We start from the raw sequence: 11,317 nt of genomic DNA, 5'->3' as shown, positions 1-11,317 counted from the left end.
AAAACATTGGTGAATGCCACAAATTCTCCTAAATCACTCGTACGCACAATTTAAGAACAAATCTGTGCGTACGAACAGTTCTTGAATGAGGCCCATTGTTTTACAGATCTATGTATTGGTACACTAAGTGAAAGAGTCTATGTAAGTTCTGAGGCAAGTTAGGAAGGCTGATCAGCAACGACACACTCCAATAAAACCCAACTTTTGTTTTTAAATATAGAAAGACACTGTGACACACTTGGGTGTGTACCCAGCAGGCAGCATGCTGAAACAGAAACTGGTATTTTAAGCTGACTCTTGCTGTGTGTTTAGATGAAGATAGAGCGAGGATGTTCTTTCTGTTTACAGATGTAATGAGCTTCTATTCTTGTCCATCTGTATGGACCCAGCCTATAACTGAGGCACTGCAAAGGGAGCAGGACACGACGTGACAACGCACCTATTGGTTTAAATTTAATCTCATGACATTGTGACAAATGTGGGTTTTAGCAAGGTGTATTATAAAGTCCCAAAGATACTAAAAGTGTTCATTTTATTGGAAATCTTTTTTTTGCATCACTGTCAGGGACACTGCAGGCACTGTTCTGCAGGAAACGAAATGTTAACAATTGCAAACAATGGAAGGTTGCACTAGGGAACAGACAAATATAAAGTTTTAAATACTTCTTTGTTCTTTTTTTTTTTTGGCAGAGCAATCCCACATGATATGTCTTGTTGGCACCTAATTTAGTCTGCAGCATGACCACACTCATGCTGTCTTCTGGCTGAAACAGATCTTTGGCTTTAATATATTCAACACCGTGTGCAAAATATTTGAAGATTCATCATCAGCAAAAACAAAACAAACAAAAATAATAATTAAAAAACAGAAAAAAAAATGTCATTTTTGGGGGGATTTCTAAAACAACCATTTTGCTCAAAACTGTATCTGCTACAGAAAAGACAATGGGCCTCATGCAAGAACATGTTCGTATTCTTATCCTAAATTTCTCTTACTTTTGTTCATACAAAGGGTTCGTACAAACATGTCACGTCAGATTCAACAAACTCTTCTATCTTCATGAAAAATGTGTAAATGAGCTGCGTAAATTCCACCTGTTCTATCCAGCTGCTCGTGCACACGAGAGGAGATTAGCATAATTACCACCCCAAAAACACCATATAAGGCTATGTTTCCTGCCTCAAATATCAGGAAGTGTCCATTCATGAAAAATCACAGCGAAAATTAAAAAGAAGAACTTTGCGAGTTCAGAGATTGAAGTCCGTCTGTCAGAGATCCAGAAAAGAAAATCTGTCATTTTTTAGCAGGTCAGCTGTGGAATAAAAAGAGCTGCTAAAAGTATAAACAACTGTGTTAAATCATTTTCATTTATTCAGAAGACACAGCACTGCGCACCGTATGCCCCCCCCCCCGCGCTCGTGGTCTCAAATGTTCTCAGTTGTSGTTCTGAAATAAGCATTTTAAAATGTTTTCAAAATATGTCTGGCACTTTGGAGAAAACCCAGGACTTGCTGGAGGGATTGTGTATCCCCTCTGGCCTGGGAACGTCTCGGAGTCCCCCAGGACGAGCTGGAAAGTGTCGCTGGGGAGAGCGGGGTCTCTCTGCTGCCCCCGCACCCAATCATGGATAAGCGGCGGAAAACGGACCAACGGACAATTTAAGTTGTTAGTCTAAATTATTACATTTAAAATTATAACTCTAATTCAAGCAGAATAGCCTATTGTCAACATAATTATGTAGTGTGATTTATTTTCAACTCAAAATATCTTCAAACTAATGAAATATAAAGTTATTAATGAAGAAAACCCGTCTGGATAACAGCAGACTGACTGCTCGTAAAATATACGACAGGTCTGGACCACACGTGAATTTTGTTTGTATCTGAAAAAAGTCTTAGAATATGAAAACATTGGTGAATGCCACAAATTCTCCTAAATCACTCGTACGCACAACTTAAGAACAAATCTGTGCGTACGAACGGTTCTTGCATGAGGCCCAATGTTTTTGAAACCCAAAACAGTTCAAAGTTAAAGTACCAAATGCAAAGACCATGATTATTGCACCCCTTGTAGGTGTACATGTCTGATATTGTTTCTTCTCCGTACACGCAGGCAGATTTATGACCACATATACTGTACTTCTCATTAGTCTTTGTATCTTGGGCTGCAGAATGAGTTTTGCAGACAAACAAAAAATAATGGAAACAAATAATAAATAATAAAAAAGCAGTTTCAAATAGGCTGAATGGATAAGTTTTTCATTGTTGACTTTTTTAAAATTAATTTGTAAATAAAAGCTTTCTGCACCGCTATACAGAGTGTATCAGAAAAAAATGATGCTCTCATAAAAATCGCCATAAAATTAACATAGACAATAATTTTGAAAATGTGGGTGTAACTTTGGTAGAGGGGATCATTCTGCTTCGAATGACACCAAAATCTTAGTTAACGCTTCACGCTCCAGTGAGCAGGGACAGTTGGAAATTCACAAAGCACGGCACTTGTTAACATTGCGGAAGACGGTGAGACGGCTCGGAACAATAGTTGCAATTGTCTGCACAAGATAAGGTGATGTTTGTGATCTGTTGTTTCAATGAAAGAAAATGACCACACGATCACATGATCTTGTACTAGGTTATGGACTAATTACATGTAATTCCCACTGAATACATGTACATGTACATGTACAGTACATTACATGTAATGTTAGTTGGCTAGACTGACTTGTCCATGGCCACTTCACATGTGTTTGTTAACCCTCGTTTATGATCCACTCAAAAATTAGATATTTTTGTTTTGATGTTAGGACATGAAAGGGTTAATTATTTTAAAAATGCCTTGGCACACGTGTAAAACACCATCTAAACTTTTAATTTTATGTGACAGATTATATTTTAACCCTCACATTTCCTTGTGCAAGGGCATGAATTTTGTGAATTTCCAACTGTCCCTGCTCACTGGAGCGTGAAGCATTCACTACGATTTTGGTGTCATTCGACGTAGAATGATCCCCTCTACCAAAGGTTACGCCCACATTTTCAAAATTATTATATATGTTAATATTATGGCAATTGTTTTCTGAGAGTATCATTTTTTTCTGATACACCCTGTATAGCCGTAGACCCCTCTATCAAACTAGAGGGTCGGTCATGAAGCATCTCATTTGGCTTTAAAGAGACAGCCTCAACACAAGTTGCTTTGAGACACGCCCCAGAAAAGGGGCGAAAGAGGGGCTTGTGGAGTTACAATAAGAAGGAATTCAGATCAAAGCAATGCAATTCCACTTTATATAGACCCCAGTAATGATTTAAATTTTTTAAAAGGATTTTAAAGTAGGGTATGTGTCTTGTAAGAAAATTACCAAAAAAACTATTGTTTATCTAAAAGTGCATGCTGTATTGTCACAGCTTTAGTTGCAACCCCTTTCCCCCCTTATTTAGCATGCATCTCACTTTGTTTTATACTTTACCTGTTGGCTGACAGATGGGAGACGAGTTTGTGGTATGAAACTCTATTTATCGAGCGATCTGACCTATTTTGGCCACACATCATCAATCTTTTCTCTCCACCTTAGCAATTTTCATTAGGCATGAGGTTTAACATAGTACAGAATGCAATTTGCATTTATATAAGCTTTTCATTAGGCCTTGCTTCTCTGAGCTTTCTGAGAACATTAAGAATTTGTCGGATATCAGTGGCAGCCAATTTAATCTAGAAGTTAAAAATAGGTTGTTGGCCTTTTGGTTTATTTTATACCAAAATATGTGATTATTGCCTTTCCATCAAATATTCTGCCTAGTTTATTATTAGGCATTTTTTATGTGCCTATGTTAGAGTTATATTCAATATGTTTTTATTTACATTTTTTTAAACTTGTTCTATCTTTGCGCTTTTGATTGAGGCAAAATTATGTGCTGAGCTGTTTTCCTCACTGTTCCAGTCTAATATATTATATTTTGCAAACTCTTTTGTAACGTGCAGCACATGCAGTGCATTCACCTTGAGAGCAGCCTCAAATCCCTCACCTCATCTGCTGACTTGCTTTAAATCTTTTGAAATGGACTCCCCGCTGTTTTGACGAGTGCCAAGTTGGGGGGGCGGGTCTTGCTGACCGTCTGGCGGTCAATCAGATATTTGATTAATGGGGGAAATTTCATAATACCTGGATTGAAAGTCAGACATAGTAGGGTTTACCTAAGAAGCTTGTAGAAATGCTCTGTGTTTGTAAAGTACCATAAAAAGAGATTTTCAGTGTGACATTGCCATCTGCTATATAAACTGGAATGTACCAAGTAAATATGTCAATGAGACTAAGGGATGATGGATTGATGGACATCACTGATGGAAAGAGGTTCCCTCTCTGCACCTGATGTTTCCAGCATCCGTCAGTTACGGGATCTGTGTGATGTCTTCACTCTTGTCAAGGTAATCAAGCTGACATTTGAGGATTTTGACCTGGAGCGGGGCTACGACACCCTGACGGTGGGAGACGGCGAGCTCGTGGGGGACCAGAAGACCATCTTTCACGTGTGAGTGGCTCCTCTTTGACCTTCATCTTCCTCGCCTCTAAACATCCCTTTGTTCCCTAACTAGTCATTTCTCTTTTTTTTTCTTTTTTTTGCCACTTCTGTTCTTTGAAATCATATTCTGTCTTTTCTCATCGCTCTTCCTCGGCCCACTCCTCGCAGAAGCCTGCTCTCTTCCTTGGCCCCCAGCCCTTATTTCTCACTGGCACAGTTTCTCTTTGATTTCATCACCACCTGATGCAGCTGTGCATGAAAAATAGATGTTGCACCACATTGTCACTCATGTCTCTTTTCAGTGTTAAAAACAATATCACAGCAATGTTGCACGACATCTCAAACTGCGTATTGATGCCCCCTAATGGAGTTAAAGCTACCAGAGGCTCTAGAACAGTGGTTCCCAAACTTTTTTATCTTCTGACCCACAAAATATCCAATGGCAAAAACTTGTGACCCCAAAAATTACTGGTCTGAGTACACAAACTTTTTAATAACCCTAAAAACACAGGCTTTTTGACAATCTAAACAGCTTGTACACAAATATAAATACTTATTTATACTTATTTTGTGTTTTTGTAATAATTATAGGGAAAATATTACATCAGTAATTATTTTATAACCCTTTAAATTGATTTCTGGAGATTATCCAAGGTGTTTCATGACCCATAATTGGGTCCCAAGCCCAACTTTGGGAACCAAAGTGCAGTGGTTCCCAAACTTTTCAGCTTTTGACCCACAAAATAACAGTTGCAGAGACCTGTGTTCACAACTATTTTTGGATGATAAACATTTGAATCAGGTCAACTAAACATGGGCATAGTAACACTATTTTTATACTACATTTATCCATTTTAAATATACTAACCTCACTCCTTTGTAACAACTAAGGCAAAAATGTAATTAATTTAGAAAATCTTTTCATGACCCCACCTTGATGTTTCAGGACCCCACTTTGGGTCCAGACCCCAACTTTGGGAACCACTGCTCTAGAACAATTCATAGGATGTTATTAATTGGGCTCACATTTAACACCTTCAGAAAGTATTTATTTTATAAAGATTAACTGTTTGCTGTTGCTTTGGTGGGTTGTGAGGTGATAAAGGTCGACAAATGAAGTGGAGGTCTGTTTACTGATACAACTTTAATTTGTATCCATGTACAAAAGCATGATTAGAAACAAATTATGTTTGTATTCTAGTTCTTTTTCAGTATAAAAGTCAAAAGAGTCCTCGTTTTTCCACGCAAGTGGAAAAAAAAACATGCTGCAGCAATCAGTGCTAATAAACTCAGGATTATGTTTTTGTGAATCAGACAAAAGATTGTAGTGTGCTGAGAATTGTTTTTTGTAAACTTAAGGTCAGAGGCGTAAAACGGCAGCGGAGCCTTAACTGTGGCAGCAAACAGGCACTGAGTCACAATCAATGAAAGCCTTTCAGTGTTAAAGTGCCACTGCTGTTTTAACCTGCAGAGAAAATGATGTGGGGGGGAGCAACACAATTTGAGTGAGCGAGCTTTAAATAGGCCAAAAAGGCAGGATGATAGATTTAATTTTTTTTACTCTAATAAAAACAGACTTGATTGGAAAGGGTAAAAGATGACAGCTGTATTTTTGTCACAAACAGCTTTTACTGTATAAATAGGAACATGGTTTAAGAAGAGGCTCGAAGCAAAACCCATTTTTGTTAATCAGCTTATTGCGAGTTTACAGGTCAGTCATGCAACATAATCTGAAATTAGGCAGGTTTTTTTTTGTAGAAATTAAAACACAAAAAGAAAAATGTTGGGAGTTTGCAAGTACAGTATACCCATAAACCCACACCTCCCAGGAATTTATAAATACTTTATCTTACCTCACACATGTTGACAGAAAAACTATAACAAAAAGGGGCAAAAACAGAACCATCTAGACGCATTTACTCATCCCACTATTCTCTGTATTCCATAACTAAAATTAGAACCCTTAATCACTTTCTCGTCAGCTAAAAACTTCCTAATTAGAGCTGGATGAAATTACTATTCAAATAGGATTAAATTACAACTGTGGCATTGAGTGATCTTGCCTTCATTTTCCACTTTCTTTTCCCCAGTAATTTTGTACTAAAAGTCTTGAATTAACAAAAATAAGAAAAAAAATTGTAGGTTAATGTTTCTCATGTGAGTTTTAGAATCCAATAATTTAATATTTAATCAAAATGTATTATGTTTGTCTCTTTCAGTTGAATTTAATACACTTGAAGCATTTAAGGCAATTTATTTGACTATTAAAGCAACAACACAATCAGTGTGGAGTAAACTCGGGCATTAGCAACACAAGGAAACAAGGAATAAATACACTCACCGGCCACTTTATTAGGTACACCACGCTAGTAACGGTTTTGTGGTCATAAAGGGATRGACATGGTCAGCAACAATACTCAGGTAGGCTGTGGCGTTGCAACGATGCTCAATTGGTACCAAGGGGCCCAAAGAGTGCCAAGAAAAGATTCCCCACACCATGACACCACCACCACCAGCCTGARCCGTTGATACAAGGCAGGATGGATCCATGCTTTCATGTTGTTGACGCCAAATTCTGACCCTACCATCCGAATGTCGCAGCAGAAATCGAGACTCATCAGACCAGGCAACGTTTTTCCAATCTTCTCTTGTCCAATTTCGATGAGCTTGTGCAAATTGTAGCCTCAGTTTCCTGTTCTTAGCTGAAAGGAGTGGCACCCGGTGTGGTCTTCTGCTGCTGAAGCCCATCTGCCTCAAAGTTCGACATGTTGTGTGTTCAGAGATGCTCTTCTGCCTACCTTGGTTGTAACGGGTGGTTATTTGAGTCACTGTTGCCTTTCTATCAGCTCGAACCAGTCTGCCCATTCTCCTCTGACCTCTGGTATCAACAAGGCATTTCTGCCCACAGGACTGCCGCTCACTGGATGTTTTTTCTTTTTCGGACCATTCTCTGTAAACCCTAGAGATGGTTGTGTGTGAAAATCCCAGTAGATCAGCAGTTTCTGAAATACTCAGACCAGCCCTTCTGGCACCAACAACCATGCCACATTCAAAGGCACTCAAATCACCTTTCTTCCCCATACTGATGCTCGGTTTGAACTGCAGGAGATTGTCTTGACCATGTCTACATGCCTAAATGCACTGAGTTGCCGCCATGTGATTGGCTGATTAGAAATTAAGTGTTAACGAGCAGTTGGACAGGTGTACCTAATAAAGTGGCCGGTGAGTGTATACAGCTTGAAACACAATGTTTTGATATAGTACATACTGTATATGACAAGCTTTCTTAAAAAACAAAAGAAAAAGAAAAGAAAATACATTTTTCATAAAATCTATTTTCATTGTGTAGCCTATCAGGTACCACCACTCCGGACCTTGTGGTTAGCACCAGTCACCAGATGTGGCTCAATTTCAAAACAGACGACACCAGTGGCTCCCTCGGCTTTAAAGTGTCCTATGAAGGTAAGGATTGCTTAGAAATGTAGATTTTCAAGTCCATAAGATGTTTTGCTTGCGAAGTGCATTTAAATACATGCTCAGGTTAGAATAAAGTAAACAATGATGGTGTGTCAATAGTTTTCAGGATGTGCTGAATTTTAGTTTTCCAAAAAAAAGCCCAAATTGATATTTTTGAGCATTTGTATTACTATCTTGACTTTTGGTTCACATGCAAAAATGGAAATCATTTACATCAACAAATCATTCAGTTTGATTGGTATAACAGTGGTACGTTGGTGCATCATTCTGATTTTAGTTCATTGTGCCTATTGATCCATGCAGCCAGCTTCATTATAACATAAAATTAAATTTACTGCCTGAAAAAAAAGTGTTTTTTTTTTTATTAAAGCGGTTTTATGTCTAAATGTGTCACAATTTAGTATGTATGAACACTTCACATGGAACTTAGGCTAAAGCCTACAAATAGCTTTTTTATTATTAGGCATGCAATTTTATTGTGTTTATTTATCTATATTATTATTATTATTATTATTATTATTATTATTAGACATGTTTTGAAATCTAGAACTCATAGTAAATATATGTCATGAATTGGTATTTTTGTTGCATCTATGTGGCTTTTATGTTGTATCAATCACCAGTGTCATGTTTGATGCACTACATCCGAGGTCTTCAACAATGGGGTCAAGGAGGTACTCCAGGGGGATACAAAGTTTTTTTTTTTCAAAGTTATGTCTTTAAACACACTTTACAATGAATTCAACAGGCAGAAAATTGATAAATGTAAACATTTAGTGGGAACACTAGCTGAATTCTTCTTTACTCGCAGCTTGACCTGCCATAAATTCTGCTCACAGCCTGCAGTTGGCTTATTTGTACTTTCATTTTTGCAATACTTCTACAACCCTGCAACTTCTAATGATAATGTTGAACTAATGTCAGCATACACAATGTAATAGGCAAGTTATTGATTAATTGAATAATCTAGAGTAGATTGATCTTATCAATCAAATAATAATTAATTGATAAGGAACCATTTTCTTAAAAAAAATACTGAGTTTTCGCTTGTGTGAAGCTGGTCTTTCTATGTGTCCTATAAGTGTGACTGTGGGGTGCATTTTTTTAGTGAAGTTTATTAAAGCACAAGACATTCTTGTTTTTCATCAGCAAAAGTAACAGAAAGTGGAGCAGCATACTGAACCAATGTGTAATTAAAACAATGAGTTCTACTTAATGAAGGGGAAGAAATGCTTTGAAACACTTCACCTCCCAGATTGGAGAAGACCAAAATCTCATTTGCATTTTCAATTACTTGTATTTTAAGCCTGATCATCAAGTTTTAGTTGCAAATACAGTGAAACCAGTTCTTTCACTCTTGCACACTCCACCATACACTTGAAGTTTAGGTCAAACACACTCAGCAGTGACCTCTGTCTTTTGTTGAAAAGGCAGCACTTGCAGCCAAGCATTAATGACAGTGAGCAGGTCCACTGCAAACTCCATCACTTCACTACTCTATTAGAACACCAAGGATGAGTTCATTAAATATTTTCAATCTTGATGCAAACGCATGCATCAAACAAAATGTGCCTAACTTTAAGGTCACACACTTCTGTCCTTAGTGATTACAACTCCTTCAACCAAGTGAAGATAATTTATGTTTTATTGTTTCTTCATTCATTTAACTTAGTCAGTTTTATTAGAAAGGCCTTCTAACAATTTATTCAACTTTAGCTGAAATATCTATACTTTCATTTCTCAAACATCAGTAACACTAGTTCTATCTAACAATATGTAAAAATATATATTTTTTGTCCTTAAGATCAAAGGTTGACCATACTGTAAATTTGGGTACACAGGGTTTGGAGATTCTGTTTTAAACAGATATTGAATAATGAGCTGCATCCCAGTTGTCTCCCTTGAAATTTCTCCCATATCATCGCTTTATGAATTACAAGTCTGGACAGCTTCAAATTGGATGCTCATCACTGCTTCTTAAAAGGTTGGCTGTATATTGAGCTGAAGAAGAAAGTATTTTTTTTCTTTTTTTTTAATTAGTGCTAAATCATAGTGTTGACAAAAAAAGTTTGTTTTTGAAATTTGACTGTTTTGTCTGGTGTGAATGAGGTCCTAAATGAGGTCAGGGTTGTTTGCATGCTTCAAACACGACATGTAGAGCCATTTGAGGCAGTGTATGCTTTACTTAAGTGCCATTCAACTGGCTGCCTACGAAGCCACATCTGGCCCGCAGATGGCGTCCATTGGGACTGACCATGAAGCCCATCCCACCCCCCAAATAAATAAATAAATAAACAACACATGAAAATTTTTTTAAAAAATGAGTAAGTTCTCTGGACGAGTTCTTCTTTGACAAAGTGATTCGTCTTTCCTCCAAGAAACTTCTTCAGTCTGACGAGCTTCAGGTGAACTCAGCCTTATAAGCACAAAAGAATGAGCCAGCACAGACGAACTACATCGTTGGATCAGGACTCTGCAGTTTACACTCATCTACAGGCCAGCTGTCACTCTTTCAGGGATGAAGATGTTCTCATCCTTGATAGAGAGGAACGTTGGTTTGAGAGAGGAGTAAAGGAAGCCATTTTTGTGAAGAAAAGACATCCATCATTAAACAGAGGTGGAGGCCTTTGTATCCAGTTGTCCTCCTCCTATAATGTTGTTATTGCAAGTATGACTCAGCCCCCTGTGAGCAAAAGTTGTGAATCAGGGCCCCAACGATAGTCAGGTGATGGGGCACATGACCCTCTATGAACAATTGATCTATTCAAGGCACTAATGACCTATCATTTGGCTGATGGTCCTCTTTTGCATGTGACCGACCTGTTTGTCCACCATGTGGAGGCAGTGCTTATAAGGCTGAGTTTACCTGAAACTCATCAGACTGAAGAAGTCTCTCGGAGGAGAGACATAATGTTTCATTAAAGAAGAACCCGTCCAGAGAATTTACTTATTTGTCTTTTAAAATTTTCTGTCTGGATTACTGAGATTAAAAAAAAAAAAACTATTTAAAAAAAAAAGATTTTAAATCAATTGGCTTTGAGTAACTGTGCCTCCTTGAGCAATTTAGTTGAATTACACTGCTTTGGGTAGTTAGAGCACTAAACTTCACTAAAACAGCTTTAGTACACTTTAGAGAATGCAGTGTAGTTGTTGATGGCAGCATGTTTTAAGGTGGAAACATACTCGCTCCGACGCCGACGGGTCGATGCGCGGTCACGTTGTTAGTCGACAGTCGTTTTTGCACAGACCTTTCATAGTTCCTGCACACTACGCCGACGAGCTCGGGGGAACCCCTCCCTCCCGCTGAAACATACGTCAC

General features: G+C 37.9%; 1 protein-coding gene across 2 annotated transcripts in view; it reads left to right on the top strand.

Annotated features, from left to right (window-relative positions):
• csmd2 (CUB and Sushi multiple domains 2) overlaps positions 1-11,317 on the top strand; it is a gene marked incomplete at its 5' end in the record, with an annotated part of 325,712 nt that overhangs the window by 160,801 nt on the left and 153,594 nt on the right. For both annotated transcript variants that reach the window (XM_014021334.1, XM_014021333.1), the window contains 2 exon segments: positions 4,427-4,530; positions 7,871-7,983. In XM_014021334.1, the coding sequence (XP_013876788.1) occupies positions 4,427-4,530; positions 7,871-7,983 (217 nt within the window).

Source organism: Austrofundulus limnaeus, unplaced genomic scaffold, assembly GCF_001266775.1.
Source record: "Austrofundulus limnaeus strain Quisiro unplaced genomic scaffold, Austrofundulus_limnaeus-1.0 Scaffold288, whole genome shotgun sequence".
Classification (NCBI taxonomy): domain Eukaryota; kingdom Metazoa; phylum Chordata; class Actinopteri; order Cyprinodontiformes; family Rivulidae; genus Austrofundulus; species Austrofundulus limnaeus.
The sequence above is the reverse complement of the archived record's forward strand: the minus strand, read 5'-3'. Positions and strand labels throughout refer to the sequence as shown.